The sequence below is a fragment of the Dryobates pubescens genome, chromosome 25 (genome assembly GCF_014839835.1).
Source record: "Dryobates pubescens isolate bDryPub1 chromosome 25, bDryPub1.pri, whole genome shotgun sequence".
Classification (NCBI taxonomy): Eukaryota; Metazoa; Chordata; class Aves; order Piciformes; family Picidae; genus Dryobates; species Dryobates pubescens.
In genome coordinates, this window is record NC_071636.1 from 14,454,238 (window position 1) to 14,476,437 (window position 22,200).

At 45.9% G+C, this 22,200-nt stretch overlaps 1 protein-coding gene across 1 annotated transcript; it reads right to left on the reverse strand.

Annotated features, from left to right (window-relative positions):
- Nucleotides 1-242: 242 nt before the first annotated feature.
- PPM1F (protein phosphatase, Mg2+/Mn2+ dependent 1F) lies at nucleotides 243-20,979 on the reverse strand. Its single transcript, XM_054172881.1, has 7 exons — nucleotides 20,715-20,979; nucleotides 9,174-9,304; nucleotides 7,297-7,496; nucleotides 5,578-5,766; nucleotides 4,355-4,498; nucleotides 3,070-3,163; nucleotides 243-2,006 (listed from the first exon to the last, which is right to left on the reverse strand). The coding sequence occupies exons 1-7, from the start codon at nucleotides 20,888-20,890 to the stop codon at nucleotides 1,633-1,635; spliced, it is 1,308 nt and encodes a 435-aa protein (XP_054028856.1). The 5' UTR covers nucleotides 20,891-20,979; the 3' UTR covers nucleotides 243-1,632.
- Between the last annotated feature and the right edge of the window lie 1,221 nt (nucleotides 20,980-22,200).

A 22,200-nucleotide genomic window follows, 5' to 3' on the forward strand; every position in this document is an offset into this window, starting at 1 on the left:
TTGTGTTATTAGACTTTCCTCTCAAGGTCAGAAGTGTTTTTGTTTTTAAAATCAAAGTCAGGATGGCCCAAGATTGTTTACTTTATGATCAGCTAATGAGGTTCTCGCATGGGGCAGGGCATAAGCCACAGTAAATATTGCCAAGCTTTTACTGCAAGCCACAAAATTTGGCAACAATGAAAGATTTCTTTCTTTTTTCCTTTTTTTTTTTGAAACCTAGGTTCCACTAAAATCATTCTCACACACACACACAAAATAAAAGATTTAAGTGCATGAAACATTTAATATTAATGACATTTAAAAAGTCACATTTGAAAAACACTATAAACTGGCTTGCCAGAATATAACAGGAAGCCAACAATACTTGTGTGAAATATTTAAGGCACTTGAGGGTAGTCTGTTTTTAAAACCAGATAAGAAGACGACACAGCCACCTTCAAATTCTCATTTAAATAAGAACCACAACAAAAATAAAGTAACACTGAAAATAAAAAGGAGGGGGGAGGGGGGAGAAATTCCTCCAACTGTAAAGTTCAGGAAATAAACACAGAATAAAATTCTAATTTTTACACCAAAAAGTGGCAGAAACAGAGCATATTGAACTGCTACAGCAGACATACTGTAAATATCTTTCAAATACAATAATAATGTTCCTTTCTTTTCAGGTTGACAGACAGCCAATAAAGCATTTGTTAGGGAGAAATAATCCAGTGCAGTTAAATATTGGATTCCAGTTTATAAACCAGAGCAACCCCTGATTTTGTATCCTTTTGCCTGGGATATTTCCAGTTAGCTTTCTGGCCTTTTTTTTTAAGCATTCAGTTTTGTTTTCTCCTCTCCACACACATGAGGCTGAATGCCTCTGAATGAAGCAGCCACATCACCCTTGGAATCTCATCTTTGGTACAAAACAAAAGCGAACCCCTGAACAGAACAGCGTCACCCCCAGTCACACACCAAGCTCGTTCCTATAGACCCCACACAGTAACAAGCTCCTCTGTGATGGTGAGAGTTTCTCTCTTCCCAGTCTCCAAAGTTAATCTCACAATAAAATACACATACAGCATTCTCTTTAAACAGGGGTAAGACACTGGAACAGGTTGCCCAGGCAGGTGGTGGAAGCCCCATCCCTGGAGGTTTTTAAGGCCAGGCTGGATGTGGCTCTGAGCAACCTGATCTAGTGCGAGGTGTCCCTGCCCATGGCAGGGGGTTGGAACTAGATGATCCTTGAGGTTCCTTCCAACCCTAACAATCCTATGATTCTAATTGAAATTCTCACTCAGAATTCACAAGTGGGTTTTCTGACCCACTAAGCTTATGCACAGTAAGGTTTCTTGCCACTTCCAGGGCAGAGGGATATGACCAGCAGCCCTGGGGCACACTTTCAGAAGTCTGCTCCCAGAGATGAAACAGCTGTACAAGGTCTGCTCAGTGGTTTTTGAAAGGAGGAGGGAAGGAGGGAAGAGAAAAAACAAATGGGAACTCAGCAAAAGGAGTCTTGCCCTTCTCTCAAATGTTTGTCCATTTGTCACTCTTCTCCTGACACCTTTTGCCTATGTATGAGAGGCTTCTTCAGTGTAAAGCAGTTCCTGGCACGAACTTACTTAAACATTCTCATTTAAGCAGATTTTGTCACTGTGTGGCTGCTGCCTCACAGCTGAGGAAATTAAAGGGTGAACTCCGAGCACCATCACCAGCCTCAAGGCTCTTAGGGTCTCTGAGACAGCCTGCCAAGATGTCCTGAGGATCCCTCAAGAACACCACTAGAACAGTGATGTTATCACTGGATCCATTTTCCTTTGCAGCAGCCACCAGTCTTTCTGCTGCATTAAGACCCACTCCTTTGGTTTGCATTAAATGATCTAGGACCAAGTCTACAACCTCATATGGCTTGACAGCATCAAAGAATCCATCGCAGGCTAGGAGCAAGTAATCTTCAGAGCCGGTCAGATCAAATGAATCTCCATCTGCATCACCAGAGATATAGGGCTTCTGGCATACATCCCCTAAAACAAACAATCCAAACAAAGGCTTTCTTATTTCAAATGTAAACAGTTACTTCTCTCACTGATTGTTTTCACCATCCCCAAGGACAGCCAGAGCATATTCCAGAGGTACCTGGTGCAGGACAGAAGTAATGAAAAGCTATAGAACAAGCAGGGCAGGCCTTTGTTTCTTTAGGAATGCTTGGAACCTACCTAAATGCAGCAGCTCTCTATGCAGTTACCATAATTTATGCTTTCCTATTTTTTGCAGGGAAACTATGGAAATGCTTTCAAAGTTTTTTCTCTCTGAAATATATTTGTGCAAGGAGATAGTCAGGCCTTCATTGTGCAGGTGTGCCTCTTGGATTGCCTTCAGAATGCTATGAAAACAAGAATTTTCTTAGCTATCAGATACACAACACAATGCCATAACAATCTGCAAGCTGTGTTTAGTTCATTGGTTTCACACAGACAGGTTGCTATTGATCCAAATTTAGACTAATTTCCTTCCACCCATACATTACAGTTACCTACCGTACCTGCCCAGGGTCTTTTATCTTTTTTGCCCTAATTGGTGAGTAGTGAAGAAAGCTTAAGGACAGGATGCCATCCAGAGGGACCTGGACAGGCTGGAGAGGTGGGCTGAGGAGAATCTCGAGAGGTTCAATAAGGCAAAGTGCAAGATACTGCACCTAGGTTGGGGCAATCCTCGTTATCAGTACAGGCTGAGGGATGATGAGATGGAGAGCATCCCTGCAGAAAAGGACTTGGAGGTGCTCATGGATGAGAACCTGGACATGAGCCAGCAATGGGCACCTGCAGCCCAGAAGGCCAATGGCATCCTGGGCTGCATCAAAAGCAGTGTGGCCAGCAGATGGAGAGAGGAGATTCTGCCCCTCTGCTCTGATGAGAACTCACCTGCACTGCTGTGTCCAGCTCTGGAGCACTCAACACAAGAGAGACATGGATGGGATGGAGGGGGTTCAGAGGAAGGTCATGAAGATAATCAGAGGGTTGGAGCACCTCTCCTATGAAGAGCATCAAATTTAATCTGAACTATACTAACTCTGATGGTTTATCTTACCAATTGCTCTAGAGACAGCCAAGGTGCCATTAACCCGCCAGCAGTCCATATAGGTCACACAACCACCCAGAGCTTCAATCCGTGCTCTCTCGTCCTGAAAAACAGTAGAATACAATTTTTATACTGAAACCCTGCTATGGTTTGTCCACTAAAAAAGATCATAGAATGGCCTAGGTTGGAAAGGACCTCAGAGATCATCTACTCCAATCTCCCCACCATGGGCAGGGACGCCTCAACTAGTCTCAGCTGCTCAAGGCCTCACCCAATCTGGCCTTGAACATCCCCAGGGAGAAGGCATCCACAGCCTCCCTGGGCAGACTATTCCAGAGTCTCACCACCATCATACTGAAGAGCTTCTTCCTAAAATCCAGTCAAAATCTACTCTCCTTCAGCTTCAAGCCATTCCCCCTTGTCCTACTGCTAGACACCCTTATGAAGACTCCCTCTGCAGCTTTCCTGCAGGATCCCTTCAGGTATTAGAAGGCTGCTCTAAGGTTCCCCTGGAATTCTCTCTTGTCTAGACTGAACAACCCCAGAAAAACAGAGAATGCTTAAGTTCTTGTATCATCGTGTTCTCATCCATAGGGATGAGCACCCTTTGCTCCCACTTCTTTCCATCCCATCCAGCAACTGAGTAAATAGAGGAATCTTTGGAACAAAATACAAGGTAACCAGACTGTGACAAGAGCATTTGTATTGATACTTCTTGAATTACACCATTTTAACAAATATTCATACTCTGAAGGCCAAGGGTCTTGCAATGAAAGATCCCCATCAAATTTCATATAATGAAATATCCAGCTATTTAAAACATGTAGGGAATGCAAAACACTTTGAGCCACTTAGGATAGCAGTAGAGTATTATCAGCTTTGGAAGGATAGGATAGCATATTATTAAAGACTTGCATTATGCTAACATTTAAAATAGTTATGAATCTCAAAGTAAGTTAGTTCATTGGTAACAGGCAGTTTTAGATTCACACACACACAGTATAAATGTGTGGAAGTCTCCAACTGCTAGAAATTTTGAAAGGACCACCTGAGCAGGAATTGAAGGCAGGACTGACAGGACCCTCTGTACCTTCAAGAGTGGCATAGTTGTAAGGATCACCTTTTCCAGACAAAGGAGTGGATGTCAAAAAGGAAACTGTCAGTTCTCTGAATCCTCCCCTGCAATTTATGTTGCTGTGTAAAGCACCAAACACTTCAGAAAGTTTGAGTCCCAAAGGATTTGGGAGAGATTCTGACAACGCACATGGGAGAAAAAAGAACAAGTCAGACTTACTTCTCGTTCTGGTTTGTGAGGTTCCATTAATGTCACAGCTTTTCCTTGCTGCACAAGCATGACCTGTGAGTCCCCAAGCCATGCTATGTGCAGCTTGTTCCCTACAATCAAGGCAGACACACCTGTTGTACCACTGCGCAGCTTCTGCGGAACAAAGCAGCTGTGTTAGGAGAACATTCAGCAAGCCCTGCAGGTTACATGGCAATACTGCAAACTTGGGTTTAATCACACCTGAAAACAGGAGAGCAGACTGCCAATTGCAGCTCAGGGACCTGAAATAAACTCTTTACATATTCTGACACACAAAGGGTGGGTTAGTACTGCCTCTGTCATGCTCTTCCTTCTTTGCTATTAATTCCAAAACTGATGGAGGAGACTAAGACCTCTATTGTTCAAAACACAGAGAAACATAGGAAAGGAAGAGGATCTGAATCTCAGTGCTGTGAACATTTCAAGCACACTCAGGTCTCCCCAGGCCCTTTCACATACTCCACAACTACAGACCCCTTGCTCTAAATATATCCCCTTATTCTTGGGTAATCAAATGAAGATGTCAACCAAGGAAGGCACCTAACTATCCTAGGTTCCACATTGATTAGTGAGAGTCAGAAAGAAGCTGGTCCCTCTTTTGTAGCTCACTGCCAGAACTGAAGATATTTAACAATGAATACTTCTACCTAGTCCAGCCCCTCTGCAGTCAGCAGGGACATCTTCCACCTTGAAGATCTCCAGGGATGGGGCCCCAGCCACCTTCCTAAGCAACCTGTGCCAGTGTTCCACCACTCTCATGGTGCAGAACTTGCTGCTAACACCCAGTCTAAATCTGCTCTTCTCTAATTTCAAACCATTGCCCTTTGTCCTGTCACTGCAGACCTTTGCAAACAGTTCCTCTGCAGCCTTCTTGTAGCCCCCTTCAGGAAGGCTGCTCTCAGGTCTCTCCAGAGCCTTCTCTTCTCCAGGCTGAAGAACCTAAGCCTGCCCTTGTAGCAGAGGTGCTCCAGCCCCCTGATCATTTTGGTCTTGAACTGGGAAGCACTGTCATTTTGGTTTTCCTCACAAAAAGAAGTAACTGGATCAAAGCAAACCTTCACATGTAGTCTAACTTCATAAAGAAGTCAGTGATCTAAAGGAACTGTACTGACAGAATCTTCTGGATACCACCACCTTGTCCAACAGCTCTCAGTCTCGTTTAAATACAATGGCATGAACCTCTACCCACTCACCTCTCTTTTGGCTTTGACAAGAAACATTTCATCCGTCTTCTGGAAAGAGCATTTCAAGGCCTCAGCTGGATTCTTAACAAACTCTTTGTGCAGCCCAACATTTACATGTAAATGGGTTGCTGAATAATCAGCAGCATCCACTCCACCATGGCCATCAAATACTGCAAAGTAAGCACGATCCACTTCATCCTTTTGTAGGGAGGGAGAGAGAGGAAAACATCTTCATGTGTGAAACCAAAATACCTCACAGACTGGTACCAGCAAGCAAAGATTCTTTATTCTGGGCTTCCTTCCATACAACTTTGCACAGGTAAGGGCAATTTAAGGCAGTTAGCAAAATGGATGGAATGGGTAGTTGGCAGGGGAATTATTTTTCTTGGTTTGCTGTTAGTCATTTAATATCCTTGAAAATAATCTGGAATTGAAACTGCAGGCAGCTGGTATCACAGGCCCACTGCAGCTCCCTTAATTGGCACTTCTGCAACTGCTGTTCTCCCCTCTTCCTAACAGTTATCACAACATTGCCCAGCAACATAAAACTAAATGAACTCCCCATCTCCCTGTACCACTTAGGAATCATAGAATCAATAAGGTTGGAAGAGACCTCAAGGATCATCAAGTCCAACCTGTCACCCAAGACCTCATGACTACTAAACCATGGCACCAAGTGCCACGTCCAATCCCCTCTTGAACACCTCCAGGGATGGTGACTCCACCACCTCCCTGGGCAGCACATTCCAATGGCTAACAACTCTCTCTGGGAAGAACTTTCTCCTCACCTCGAGTCTAAACTTCCCCTGGTGCAGCTTGAGACTGTGTCTTCTTGTTCTGGTGCTGGTTACTTGAGAGAAGAGACCAACCCCTTCCTGGCTACAACCACCCTTCAAGTAGTTGTAGACAGCAATAAGGTCTCCCCTGAGCCTCCTCTTCTCCAGGCTAAACAATCCCAACTCCCTCAGCCTCTCCTCACAGGGCTGTGCTCGAGGTCTCTCCCCAGCCCCATTGCCCTTCTCTGGACACCTTCAAGTCTCTCAATGTCCTTCTTAAATTGAGGGCCCCAGAACTGGACACAGGACTCAAGGTGTGGCCTAACCAGTGCTGAGTACAGGGGCACAATGACTTCCCTGCTCCTGCTGGCCACACTATTCTTGATGCAGGCCAGGATGCCATTGGCCATCTTGGCCTCCTGGGCACACTGCTGGCTCATGTTCAGCTGGCTGTCAGTCAGTACCCCCAGGTCCCTTTCTGACCCCAGCCTGTAGCACTGCATGGGGTTGTTGTGGCCAATGTGTAGAACCTGGCACTTACATGTGTTCAATCTCATGCCCATCAGTCCAGCCTCTGCAGAACTCTCCTACCCTCTAACAGATCAACTCCTGCCCCCCAGCTTGGTGTCATCTGCAAATCTACTGATGATGGACTCAATCCCCTCATCCAGATCATCAATAAAGATATTGAACAGGATGGGGCCCAGCACTGATCCCTGGGGGACACCACTAGTGACTGGCCTCCAGCTGGATGTGACATGTCAGAAGATGGTCCTTTATCAGGGCAGCAGTTGGCCCCTAGCAATCTGAGTCAGTAAGTCCTTGCTCCAGCACAGAGGCAATAACTAACTTGTAGCAAAAACTTCCTGCCATTCACAGATCATCCACCCAGGGGTTTACAGGAACACTGAAACACCAACACATGGACCTCCCCAGTGTTTTCCAGACTTACTGCTAAACCAAAGAGCTGATTGAACTCTGGGAGCAGAACGTGCCGGTCCTCCATTTTCCGCCGCGTGTTCCGGATGGCGTAGACAGAAACAAGCAGGAACCTCCTCAGTGGCCTTAGTGGAGGCAGCTGCTTCTGCCACTCACAGCAAACATCCCGAAGCTTGTTGAAGAAGCAGCGCTGCAACGACTCTCCATCCAGCACTGACAGCACAAAGACAAAACAATACATTGTGTGCCCACCTTTCCTACATCACCCCATCTTTTAGCCTCTTTTTCCTTCAAGTTCCTCCCCATAGAGCTATGTGCACACATTCAGCACTCTGCAAGAATCAGAGCAGGCATGATGTGGAGAGAAAGTTGCAATGGGAAACAGAATAACCTTAAGGATGAGAGCAGCCTCTTCACTTAGGCATTAGCAGCCCTGCAGAAAAGGACTTGGGGGTACTAGTAGACAAAAAGCTGGACATGAGCCAACAAGGTGCACTTGCAGCCCAGAAGGCAAATAGCAACCTGGGCTGCATCAAAAGCAGCGTGGCCAGAGATGGAGAGAGGTGATTTTGCCACTCTGCTCTGGTGAGACCTCACCTGGAGTGCTGTGTTCAGCTCTGGGGCCCTCAGTACAAAAGAGACATGGACCTGATGGAGAAGGCCCAGAGGAGGGCCACAAAAATGATCAGACCAATACTGACCAGAAGACCATGCTGATATCAAGCCAACTCTCCCCATGCAAAGTGCTAGAAACTTGCTAAATCTCTGATCCAGACAAATAAAGGCTACAAACATCACATTAATGGGTGAAATACTTAGGGTGCAGCGAGACTTAATTCAATGGGTTCCCCCTCCTGCCATTTGACTTGTGGGTGAATATTGAAACAGGCTTCTGGAAAGCATCGTATCCTGGTCATTACCAAAGCTCTGCTTGGAGACACATCCTCTGGGGCATGCTGAACCTGCCTTTCAAGTTATCCAAGGGAAATGAAAGGATGAGCATTTCCCCTTACAGGACAGACTAGTTTGCCTAAGACATCTTTCCTCCGTTTTTATCTTCTACTCTGCCTGCATCCTGCTCCATTTAAATTCTTGGCACTGAAACTGAAGGTTTGGTGAAGTCTTATGTTAAACACTTCAGCATGTAAGTGCAATAGGACCATCTGCTACACGAGGCACAAACCCATCACTCAGTCACCAAGGTCTGTTCCCTCTAGCTCACTCAGGAGAAAATGCAGGCATCAGGCAGAAGACACACACATCGAGTTCTGCATCCCCCAGCCTCTCATCTTTACAGGGAAGGATGGGAAGGGAAGCAATAACTGATAGAAACTATTGAGAGAAAGAGCTAGAGTTTCAAGATATTCAAGTTATGGAGGGGCCATGGGTCCCAAAATCTTGTTCCCTAGAAGAGACAAAAGCAAGGTAGGTTATGTGGATGAATTGAAGGTGTCAGCATGGCTGCACAATAGCGGCTGTGATGATGCCAATGTCAAAACACAGGAATGATTAGCTAAGGTCAGTCTAGCAGAGAGAAAAGGGCTCTTCAAAAATATGAAGTTATCACCAGTTCAGTTTAAGTGAAATCATTCAATGAGGAAAATTTCTTAACTAGTTCAGGAAGCACAGCGGACACATCTCTTTCTGAGAAGAGGAACTCTCTTTTCTAGAAAGCCAGCCCACATGGTCAGTCTGAGGCTCCAAGACACCACATTTGCGTTTTGTCCACAGCTACCTTTCATCCCAGACACCCAGCAGGAGCAAATAAACTTCTGTGCAGTGGTGTTTGCCAGACAGCCTAACCAAATCTTCTGGGAACCATTTCAAAACACTGAAGTCTTCCAATAGACAGCCTCTGGGAAAACCACAGAAGGGGAAAAGTATACTTACAGGTGAACCTTTCCTCATCTCCTTCTTCCTCTGTTTCCACACTTTGCTGTTGAAATTCAGTCAAGTCTGTTTGGAGAACTTCATCAAGTGCAGCATGGATCAATGATGCTGCAAGAAGTGGTGCAACACCTCTGTGGGCAAGAAAAGGAAGCAAGAGCAAACCAGATTGCATTAGTTTAAATTGAGCTATAACCTCCCTGTTTACGGCTGGTGAGCTAGGAATTAGAAAGCATTACACACAATCAATAACTCTAGCTTCATTAGTAAACTCGTAGAGGAAACCCTGTGTTCAATATTTATCCATGCAAACCTTTAGTTAGATCTTTGGTTAGACAACTGCTGTCTCAAGAATTCAAAGAGGAAGAAGTGTATGAATCATGTTTTCAAACTGTTGCCTCACACTCCAGTCGCAGATGGTACCTCCTTCTCTTGAGCTCTCAAATGGTAACTGCTACCTTCAATTTAGCCTCTGAACACAAACATTTTGTTTCTACTCACTACATAATATTTCTTCCTTGCAGTCAACTGTCTCACCACACACAGTATCAGGATTTCTGCACTGTGCTACACACAAATCTCTAAAAAGGTTGCTAAAGACTTCAGCTGCCTTCCCTCCACAAGGGAAGTCATGGTCAGTACTAACCTACAGCCCTCTAACACTCAGTTTATCCTGACTGGAAGCTGCCCTAAGGAATCACCCAGGAAGAAGGTGCAAAACGTTGGCACTGAGGGCTAGGACAGGATCTCAAGACTTGTGATTCAGTTGAAGCTTTTAAGTAAGCATCTAGAAGGCAATAATACTACATTCTACACACCCTCTCCTTTTAACACAGTGCTTTATGCAGTGCTTTATACACACTTCATGTGAAGCACATACTTGTTATAATGCTTTTGAATCTGTAAATGAGTAAGCCCCATCCAATTCTAACATGAGGCTACTGGAAAAACACTCTCTTCTTTTCACCATATTCCCACAGCAGGCACTAACAATCCCAGTACATAACACATCCCAGACGTTTCCTATGAGCACAATGAAGAGTAAGCACAGACATCCACAAGAAGCATTTTATCCGCTGTTCACAGAGTGTGTGATACCACAAAGTCTCAAATTAAACACTACAAGCAAGAATCACATTAAGGCACCATCAGCAAGTCAAGGACAAGACTGTTTTCCAAGAAACATCTAGAAAGTCCTGCATAAAAGTGGCTGGCTGTAGAGTACGAAGTAGTGAAAGCAACTGATCCCTGCAGATGTTCAACAGAAACGATTGGTTCTGTGCATTCAGAAGAGCAGGGAGGGGACAACCACGAGGTTTTGTGCTGCCGGCGACAAGAAGCTGAAATGCATTTTGCTATTGTTTCTGAAAGAAGGGCCTTGTCATCTCCTCACGGCCGTGTGTGAGTACCTCCTGTGGCAGCAAACAGAAAGCACTGTGTCAGGCAGCAGGCTGCTAACAGCAGCGTGGTTTGTGTTTCGAGGTCTGCAGCGGTGACGGCTTCCTTTAATGAGTCATTTTGGTACTTCAAAGAGACGGCAACAGTCCGCAGTCCTTCCAGTGCTAGCTGCAGTCACAGCACATTAAGGAAAGCCAGAAATCCGACGTTTCTCTCTCTCTTTTGGTTTTTTTTTAAAAGGCTAATACGTTTAGGGCAGTCAGTTCCTTTCCTACCTAAGTCAAAAGTAACAATTCCTGCTTATAATCACTCTAACACCAACAGACAACCTTTGGAAAGGTCAGACAAGAAGCACATCTGAAACGGATATGGCACGTCCTCCCCCCTAAAAATCCTGCTTCCTGCTTTTGTTTGCATAGGTGAAAAAGATAAGAATATGAAAATACAAAGCATACAATGGCAGATGTGCAGCTGGTGCTGCTGAAAGTCAGAAGGTTTAGTTAAAGTAGGATTCAGCTCCAAGAACAGAGACAAAACCCATTAAACAGCTATGCATTTAAATGCACAGTGAGAGCTCTGCTGGAGGACAAATTCAAACCTAGCCTAGCTTCCCAGCTCAGCATCAGACGATGCTTTGATTTTCAACTTTGTAAACTTCTGCTCTGCAGAGTCCTTCCTGACTTGCTGAACAGGGTCAAAAGGAAATATATTAAAGTGCTATAATTTACAAGTCCTGTCTAAAGCCCTGCTTACAGGATGCCCGTAACAAAGACAAGGGTTAGCAGTTACTATGTAACATCCTTCGACTTTTTCCAGTTGCCACCCAGTTCCTAAAAAGGAAATTCAGGGACTGCTCAGTACTGATAACATTTCATTTAGCTTTGCTTCCCATGCATTCCCTCCCTCTCCATGCCCTGGCAATTCTACACCCCCAAAATAGTAGTTGCTTGGGATTCTGTTACACACCAGCCACAGCAAGGAGGAGCGGATTCGGACACAGTAACAAAAGATAAGAACCAAAAAGCTGACCCTACCTATTTAGTTCACCCTGAGTTCCCAAGAGCTCAGCTGTTGGTTACTTTCTAACTCTTAATAGTAGTACTACTATATTGGTAATGGCATCCTTCACTTGTTTTCAATATCTACTGGTTCTAATTTCATCCTCTACATCACAGAACGTTAGAGGTTGGAAGGGACTTCTGGAGATCATCCAGTCCAGGGGGCCACCAAAGCAGAATCACCAAGGGCAGGCCACACAGGAAAACATCCAAGCAGGTTTTGAATGACTCCAGAGGACTCCACAGCCTCTCTGGGCAGCCTGCACCAGGGCTCCAGCACCCTCACTGTAAAGAAGTGTCTGCTTGTGTTGAGGTGGAACCCCCTGTGGTTTAGCTTGTACCCATTGTGCCTTGTCCTATCACTGTATACCACCAAAAAAGCGCCTGGCACCCACATCTTGACACCCACCCCTCAGATATTTACAGGCATTAACAAGATCCACCCTCAGCCTTCTCTCCTCAAGACTAAACAGCACCAAGAGCTAGCAAAATATATAATTAAAGTAAGAACTGTTCTTTTTTTGAAAGCTATAAGGTCTCACTTGGCTAGAAAGTATCTGGAAGTAAGACACAGTACCTATGGCAACCAGTGTAAAAGTAGAAGCCCACTGCAATTACCAGAACAGACTTCAAACCTTTTCTGGAAGCAAATGCCACTTATTGTTAGCATTTTCCTTTCAAAGAAGCCCATGACACTCTGCTGACAGCTGAGCCAAGTACAATTTCATCTTCATGAATCAGAAGAAATACTGTAGCCATACCCTAAGTGCCAAAACAAGCGTGTTGGGAAGAAGAGGGACGTTGGTGGGGTGCCTTATGTGAAAAGACATTTGTTGCTTTTGCTGAAGAGTCCTAGAAGAGCCACATCTCAGCCCCATTTCTATGACACATGCCAACACCAACTCCCTAGCCTCAGAGTGCAGAGGCTAGTGTAAACACATGAAGGATTTTTTTGCCACAGGCTATTTCTTTGCCAACAAAAAGGGTGTGTTTTGACCACAATAAAAAATATTTCGGAAGAATTAATGCATGTTGTAACAGTGCAGAGCAGGCGCTGCAGCCTCACCACCAGCTCCAGTCAGATTGTTAGTGGCTGGAGCTTGGAGTTTATGTCACAGAATGGGTTGGCAGGGACCTTCATGATCATCCAGTTCCAACCTCCCTGCCACGGTCAGGGACACCTTCCACTAGGCCCGCGTTGTTCAAGGCCTCAAGCAGCCTGGCCTTGAACACCTCCAGGGAGGGGGCATCCACAACCTCCCTGGGCTACCTGTTCCAGTGTCTCATCACCCTAACTGTCAAGAATTTCTTCCTAATCTCCAGTGTAAATCCCCACTCCTCAAGCTTAAAGCTGTTACCTCTCATCCTATCACTACCAGACCTTCTAAAAAGTTGCTTCCAGATCTCCTGTAGCCCACTTCAGGTACTGGAAGGCTGCTCTAGGGCCTCCTCAGAGCCTTTTCTTCTCCAGGATGAACAGCCCCAACTCTCTCCACCTGTCCCCATAAGGAAGGTTCTCCAGCCCTCTGATCATCTTTGTGGCCTTCTCTGGACCCACTCCAGCAGCTCCATGTCCCTCTTATGCTGGGGGCACCAGCACTGGACACAGTGGTCTAGGTGGGGTCTCATGAGTTCATATCCTCCAGCCACTTCACAGTACAATACAAGCCTACCTTAGAAAACTGGAGTATAGACAGAAGTGGTAAGTTAAAGAGTAAACCAGTATTCATGCCAGTAAAGAACATGCTTAAATTTCTATGCCATCCTCCTCCTTGAAGGAGTCTGGACTACTGGACACACAGAGTACTGTCAAAAGCAGGTATGCAGAGCTTCTGGTGATATACACACCTGTGGACCAAAGTAGAGTTACAGACAGAGGTAGAAAGCACTTTCTGTTTGGCACCTGATACCGAAGAGAAGTTCACTTCTCTCCTTGACCATCTTGTTTCTTTTCTGCAAGACAGTTCAGTTCTGTGGTTTATTTCACAGCCACAGCCTAACCCTGAGTGCCAGATCAACTGTAAGATTCTTATTGACCCCTTACATAGCAGCCTTCAGGAGGAAAGGCAGGGTACAAACATGTTTCTTCAGGAAGCAGAAAGCCCAGCAAGATAACTTCTTGGTTTTGTTTGGGTCATTAACTGCCCAGGACACTTGCAAGGAGTGTTTCAAACAAGTCAGCGGAACAAAAAAGCCCCATCTCTTCCTCCTCTCAAATTTCAGAGGGTATGTATTCATGAGTCTCTAGTAAACAGCTTTGTGAGCAATCCAGAGCATTGAAGGTCAGGGCACCACATCTTGTCCAGAGCCTCAGCTATGAGCACACTTTTTCAAAGCCTTGAAAACAGCTGACAGACTTTCTGTTGTGCTCTACGCCCACAGCTTACAGCAGCTTTGAGAAGGCAGAGCAGTGCAGCAGATGGCAGACTCCCAACAGCTGCTCTTCAGCACTTGGAGCAGAGAGCTCTGCGTAACCTGGTGAAGAGTGGTACAAAGCCTCACCAGGACATACCAAATAGTCAGCATCTTCACAAAGCCTTCTGAGTTTACATTTCCTTTTTGGGAGGGAGGAATAGAATTCACATCCCACTGCCCCTAACAGACATTCTCCCACAGGACTCTCAGGAAATCTCTGTAGAAAGAGAAGCAGAAGCAGTCACTAAGTCCAGTGGCCAAGCTGTTGGTCACTTGTCACCTTTCAAATTTAAAAGCAAGCTACATGATTTTCTTTCTAGATCACCACAGTCATGGCAACAAGGCAGCAGTGGTATTGCAGGCCAGAGCACCACTGTATGATCCTTTCTGCCTTTCAGAGTGTGCATATATATGTTGGGGAATGGAGAGGTACTGTATTTGCTAGCAAAAGCTTTGAGCATAACTCAGCTGCAGCTGACTTACACAGTGGGGAGATGTAATTGCGCACTTGGTGCTCCCCAGGCTCTGTCACACCAGAAGATGACACACAGTGCAGCTTTGCCAGGAAAGCAAAGTTTGTGGCTGTAGACTCAGTGTGCATTTCTAGCACATTACAGCCCTATCAGCAAAGTGTTTTTAGTGCAGATCTGCAAATGCTAGCAGTTCTCTAGCAAGTGAAAGATCCTCTCATCCCGCCAAAATAATAGCAGGTCACAAGTTTCCTCATAAACAAAAGCTGCTTATATTCAGTATTTTCTCCCCAATCTGCTACTTTTATTTCCCTCTCTCCTTTTTCTTTATTCTTATACTCAACTACAGAACATTTCCACTCAAGTGGCTGTAAGCATTAGCATTTATTACAACAGCACCCAGAGTTCCCAGGGAGATGATGGTGGGAAGAGTACAAATATCTATCCACTGAGGAGAGAACATCTGACACGCTACAGTGCACAGGAAGTTGTTTCTGTTGTTAATGACACAAGGCCTGTACAGTAGATAAACAAGATGGAATCAAACCAAACACATAAACAAAGCCACATACAGAATTTCACTTTTTCACATTTCCATCTTTAAATGAAGCAGTTTCTTCCAGAAATTTTCTGTTTTCTGAAACTATCAGAAGCTTTAGAATCCAGAATCCATCTGCTTAGATCCTTCAGTCATCAGTGAACAGTGTTTTTTCCACAGAAAATGTGCAGTGAAGAGTCACCTGCTACTTTCATTGCATTCTCAGCAGGAAGAAAGAACACCCAGCAGAACAGGAGAGGATTAATTCCAGAAAAGCCATTTTTCAATTAAGCCTTAAAACTGCTGTTGCAAAACTGGGTATTTCTTATCCTGATGCCCAGTTCAAAGAGCAACAGAAAGGGCGTTTCACACAGATTGTGAGAGCAAAATGTGCAAGTTCTGGGGAAAGATAACTTCCATTTTCCAAAGAAACTGATTTAAACAGCAGCAAGTCAGCCTGAAAAGTTTCCTCATCATTATTGAGCTGATCATCTTTCCCACCACCCCACCCATAGCATTTCGTCAAGTTTGTTCTCTCATGTATTGCAGGCATCCCCACACAAGCGCTTTCTTTTTCAAAGCAAAACTCATTCTTTCCCAGAATTACTACTGAGAGTATCCTGTAACAGGGAAAACTCCCAAGGAGACTTAAATCAAGAAATGTATTCCAAAAGGTAATTCATTGACCACAAAATTCACAGTTTGTCCAGCTTCTTTATACTGTTGGAGGCAGCTCTGACCTGCCTCCAAACTTTATTATCCAGACACAGAGTGTGAGCTGCACAGCACTTCCCTCAAGCTGTGTACCACCCTGCCGTCAGCTTCAGGAGCAACAGTGCACAAACCACTCACAACAGGCAACCAGTTAGTTCTGACTACCACCCAAAATTAGGAGAGCCAGTTTGTTAACCATTTGCTAAATTAACTACTGAACAGCAGAAGTGCCACATTCCTCTTGTGCATTAACTTTATCAAGGCTTCCCATTCTAACATTACTCATCACAAAGCAGTGAGAACTCTGGTGCTCCTGAAGAAGTAGGCTGCCTCTGCTAACCCCATGCTTGCTTTTCCAACAAGCACAACTGGTCCCATGAAAATCAGAAAGTTTGGTGCAGGCAATCACACATGGAATTCACTTTCTTGTCTGAAGTGAATGGATCACTGATACTGTAAACATGTTCCTAGCAATGACAAGTGCACTAACATCCACTAAAGGGTACAAATTAGGAATAAAGTTTAGGGGACTTATTAAAAGCAGAGGTCACAGTAGATGGAGCACCAAGTAGTTTTCAGAGAGGAAGAGATTAGAAAGAGTTTTCAGAAGAGATTAGGTAAACCAGAGGCAAGGTAAGATTTCACACACACCATCCCCCATTCATGCTTACATCACATAAAAACTTCAAATTATCAGAACTGCTGAATTAACTGTTCTAAAAGCAGGGAGAAGCTGAAAATAAAGATGCAGGGCCACACACACGTTGGCTGTAAGCATTACGGTGTAAAACAGGCACAAAACAGGATGCTGAAGCAACCCGGAGATGAAACAGAGTGAAATCATTTGGGAGGGTGGGAGGCTGAACAGGAAGTCAAACTCTCACAAGTGTTATTGTAGTAAAGTCCCCTCAAACAGGAAGCCTGCAGGAATTCCCCATTGTTCTTTGGCTGTGTCACAGGATGGTCATACAAGTTTCAGCTCCTACCAAGGGAAAGGAGGAATTTCTCCATTTGAGAGTCTGATTTCATCTCATGTTGTGTTTCAGTACGAGTTGGTAGTAAAGCTTTGGAAGTAACTAATGGACTCCTCATTCCCACAACCTGCCAGCACACATAGCTCTTGCCCAAAAGCAGATGTTAATTACAGTTCCACAGAAAAAGATTACTTAAGCCTGCCCCAATTCTTCAGAACATGATGTATGTATTCAGCTCTATACAAGGCAGGCAGTTTCACTGATTAAAATTAATTATTCAAAGTAGGAACATCTGCAAAGCTTCACTGGATTAGCGATTTAAGAGCAAGTCCTGCCAGGATGAGAGAGCAGTTGGCTGTCTGAGCTAGAGCTTGGCTAAGCTAGCTGTAGTTGCAGAAGATTGTTAAAATAATTCATTTCAGATTAGTGAAGACATTCAAGGGAATTAGCCTGAGATATCCAACTGCTTCCATGCAAGAGCTGTGCATAGCCTTAGAGAAGCAATAGCATTCAGAAACTCCTTACTGGGCCTAACAAGCATTTTTCTTTACCTCATTCTCTTCTCAGCAGCAATCCTGAGGCATATTTCTCCATGCAAAGATGAAGGTTTCTGCCTCCAAGCAACTAGATGGACAACCTAAACTCCACCATATGTTGTCTCGTGAGCCAAGGATATCGCAGGACCTTTACTGGCTTGAGACCCTCAAGGCATGACCTACACCTCTGTGTGGGTGTGAATGAGGAATCTGACAATGCGGAAGCAAGAAGCAGAACCGTGTGCCAAATTCAATTCCAGATAACTCTTTGAAGTATAGAAAAATCCTTCATCATTATTAATCATCATGTAAAACACACTCCGTGATGCTAGAGTGTTAAAAGTACAGAACAAGCACCAATGCCAGAAGCCAGTAAGGTACATCCAGCAACACCTTCATAGTGTTAAGCCTGGTTACATTGATACTGTAGTATTTGAATACGTATATTTTCCACCTGTGTGTAGGGAAGCTCCCATGATAGCCTGCAACAGCAGATTGCTGGATCTAAGCTACAGTGACCTCTCATGAGCTCGCTTCTTGATCTGGCATCACTTGTGCATCTTCAACAACTTTTATACATAAAGTGCCTCATGTTTCTCCTATCTCCTTACAGTCCCCCACCTAGTTGATAAGAGGGTTTGGGGGGATTTGGATCAATTGAAAAGTTTATTTAGCCCTCAAAATTCCATTTAGATTTGATCCATGCTATCAAACATGGAAAAGAAAGGGCAAGGTTGAGCAGTTTCTCGCTCAATCCTTAATTCCATGGAGTATGAGAAGGTGCCGCCACTTTGAGAATACTGGATCCCTGCCTTGGCCCTGGGCTCTGCCAGTCTTTTCCTCCATGTGCAAGAACTTAGCCTAGCCAACTGGAAGCTGCATCCTTTTTGCAATTGCAGAATGAGGTTTCTCTTTGTCATAGGATCCAAAGCTGAGCTGTACATATGCTGGGATCCCTACACTTCAGGTACGCTACACTATCCCCAAGCACACAGCTTCACACAGGGTTGCTTCACTGTTCTGCCTGCAGGCAGCCATGAGTATTTGCAAAAACACCTTATGTGTTCCTGTTTTCCAAACATTTTGTGAAGAGAAAAGGAGAGAAGTAGATTGCTGCACTTTTATTCTGCTTTGCCTTTTTTAGCTATCTTTCCCTTCCTTTATCTCATTTATTTTGTTCCCCCCCGCCAGCTCAGGACTTTAGACAGCCTGCTTTGTGGAGCTTCTTATCAGAACTGGCTGCAGGGCAGATATGTGAAAAATGCAGCTTCTGACAGGACAGGCTCCATTCTGTGTAAACACCAGGAATGACAGGTGAGATGAAAGCATTGCAAAAATCAGGGCTCTTTTTCTGCTTCCCTTTGTTAATATGCTCACCAGAGAACAACAGAGTGCTAGTAGAGATGGAACTTGAAAACACTGTTTTAAAAATTGCTAGAGTCGAAAGACCTTATCCCGTATCTCCACAGCTTCTTCCCCTTCCACTCTGAAACAACTTTGGAAAACATTTCCCCGGCCCCTGTGGCAGATGGGTTGCCATATGGTAAGGATTTGTTCAAGACTGGCATGACTCTGTTCTTTAAAGCACTCATCCAGAACCACTCTTCCTGCAGAGTTCAAAGATTCAGTGCATGCCATGAATCTGCAATCTCATTTAGGAATGCAACAGCTGTGCTTTTTTTCCAAAGCAATTTAGTCAAAGCCCAAGTAAATAATGCCATGATCAACTGGATTCTTTACAACTACAACTTCAAAACTTTTTCTTCCCTCCCTCCCCCCCCCCAATTTCATTAAATGCTTTTCTCATCCTTAGGCTTAGGCACACTGTCTGACTGAATGATGCTACGCCCAGGAGTAGCTCCCCAACATGAAGCACAGAAGTAACTGCATAAAAATCACTTAGACAATTTCAACAGTGAAACCTGTTGAGTGTTCATAAACTCACCAGATGATAGGCAGAGACACAAATAATTCAAACTCTGGCTTCTATCTCTTTAGCTTTACCTCTACTAACCAGGTAACATTCAGCATGTACCTAAAGAGGACTGTTTTCCCTTACCTCCCTTGTCCTCACTACTCATCTCCAGGACCACAGGACAAAGTCAGCTCTCAACTTAGAGTCTTTTAGATCATCCACAATCCCTGTTCATGACTCTTAACACATTCATGAAGTAGACTGTGGTAGGAAGTTTGTAAAACCCAGAGCACAGAGGCCCAACCACTGAAGTGCTTCAGGATGCAGATGTGGAGAAGAGTATCAAGGGACAAGAGGTCAGAGGAACACAACTTGTTCTTAGTGAAGCACTAGCGTGCCAAAAGTGCGTGCAGCTTAGCTATGTTAAAGTTTAAATTTAGAGTGGCCTTCCAGTACCTGAAGGGGGTTGTGGGAGAGCTGGGGAGGGACTTCTGATAGGGGCCTGTGGTGATGAGGGGCAATAGATTGGGGCTTGAAGAGTGCAGATTTGGAGATTAGGAAGAAGTTCTTTATAGTGAGGGTGGTGGGACACTGGAGCAGGTTGCCCAGGGAGGTTGTAGATGCCCCCTCCCTGGAGGTATTCAAGGCTGGGCTGGATGGGGCCTTGAGGAACCTGGGCTAGTGCCACGTCCTTGAACATGGGAAGGGGTTGGAATTGGTTCCTTCCAACCTAAACCATTCTGTGAATTTGTTAACTGATAATGCTGAAGGTTGTAAAATGGCTCTCCTGAAATCAGGGGATGACAGAAACATCACTGAAAGAAGAGCTGCATTCTCCACTGGCGGTGTGACTATGCTCCCGAAGTTTTGAGAAAACATCAACTTGAGAAACCCACACAAGCACATCCTACTCACCAGGACACCTGAAGAGGGCTGGGAAGTGGAATACTTCTAGCTGGCTTGCTTCTTACACCTGACAGCCCTGCAAGGCAGGTTGCAGCTCACTGACTGACTTCCCCCCTCCCTCCCAGACTTTCAAGCAGATCCACACAGGTGCCCTTAGGGACTCGAATTCTAACTATTGGCACTTCACCACAAGAATTGCCCTATCACGCTAATTGCAGGATTGTAATTTAATCTCTCGCACATCAGGAGTGGGAGATACACATTTTTGAGAGCACGCAAACATTACTACACAGGCACAGACCTCGTCAGGAGGCCTGTGACAGAAGCTCACTTGAAAAAAACCCAGCTCTCAGGAGAAAGAACAATTCAGAAAGGGGAATTAAAAAAATAAATCCCCAGCAGACACTGAGCCATCGCCCCCCGCGCCGGCACCGTGGGTCCTGTCCGGGCAGCTGCTCCGGGCCGCCTGCACCTGCTCCGGCCCTGCACACGCGGGAAGCGGGGGCAGCCCCACACAGAAGGGGAAGCGGGCGCAGCCCCACTCCCCTCACCGACCCCACTCCCGCCGCCTCTTAGCGCGGCACCGCCCCTCGCCCGCCCGCCAGCCGCCGGGCTCTCACCTGCTGGTCAGGAGGCTCCTCGCCCGCTCGGCCAGCGCGCCCGGCACTTCGGCCTTGCTCAGGGCACCGGCCCCCGCCGAGCTCCACGGCAGCGGCTCCCCCGGGCCCAGCGGAGACGGGAAGTCCCTCAGGAAAGAGGCCAGAGGAGCCCCGGACGCCTCCACCTCCAGCGCCATAGCGGCGCCGCGCTGAGGCGCGCTGCCTGACCGCTGCCGCCACCTCGCCTCGCCGCGAGCGGGGACGGGCGGCGACAGGCAGGCCGGGGAGAGCACAGCAAGGGGAGAAGACCGCGGCCGCGGCGGCTCCTTTAAGCGAGGCGCAGGGGCGGCGCCGGGCGGCCGGGCGAGGCCTCCGGGGCAGGGGCGGAGCCAGGAGCAAGGGCTGCGGAGGACACGTGGCCGGACGGGGCGGCGCCGGGGCGTGCGGCAGGACGGGGTCGGTAGCGGCCGCGCAGAGCGGCGGGACAGAAGTTTTCTCCCGAGGGCAGGTCCTGCTGCCCTCTATCCCCCCCAGTCTCTACCCTCAGAAACAGCCTGGCTGAAATCGGAGCATTTACAAGGGGCATTACTGAGCTCAGCTGGGAGCTCTGCTGGAGCTCGGCACTCACCAGCAGACGGATTTCCGACACCAGCTTATTAAGAATTCCATGTCCTGACAGGTCACACCCAAGGGTAGGTGCAGCTTGGAAGGGTGCAAAGGCACACAAAAGTAAGTATCAGATTATTAAAACAAAATAAATGATTATGTACTTTGATATTCTCCTTGCTCCCGAGCACTGCACTACGTCGTGTCTTTTGGTGCCAGCTTTCTGGGGAGACCAACTGCTGCTTCCCTCTCCCCAGGCTGGCACAAGCAAGCACCCTTAGTGCCATCTCAGCAGGGACAAGTGTGCACCCACAGACCATTCATTTTCAGTCTTTCATGAGCTATGGAAGCTGAATCAATCTCCTTTTGGATGAAAGATGCTCTGTGGAAGCTGAATCAATCTCCTTTTGGATGAAAGATGCTCTTCAAAGGTGACTTTCTAAATAATAAAATCTTTCCTATGGCATATACGATGAAGGTAGAAGAGATTTATTTCATAAGCTGCAATTCCTTTCTTTCTTCCAGTTAAGAACTGTAGGCATGAGACAGGGTAGTGCTCACCTTAGAGACAAACCTTCAGGGACTTTAGAATTTTAAGAAGTTTGTTTCTGTTTTCCACCTTTTAAAACAATCCCAGGAATATGCCCCTAAGTTTTTAGTAGAGACAAAGCACTTGGAATCTCCACATTCATTCCACTCTAGAGACAATTGCCACCATCAGCCTGTGTGCCAGCCCACAGCACCAAGAACTCCCTGCGGCGCCTCCTGCAGCACCCTGGTTTCTCCTAGGCCATGCCTACCCTGCACAACCCAGCTGCAGAAGGACAATCAGCTTCCAGGGCCACTGGTAAAGCACAAACCCAATACCTCCATTCCTCAGGCACAGGCAGCCCCAGTTCTG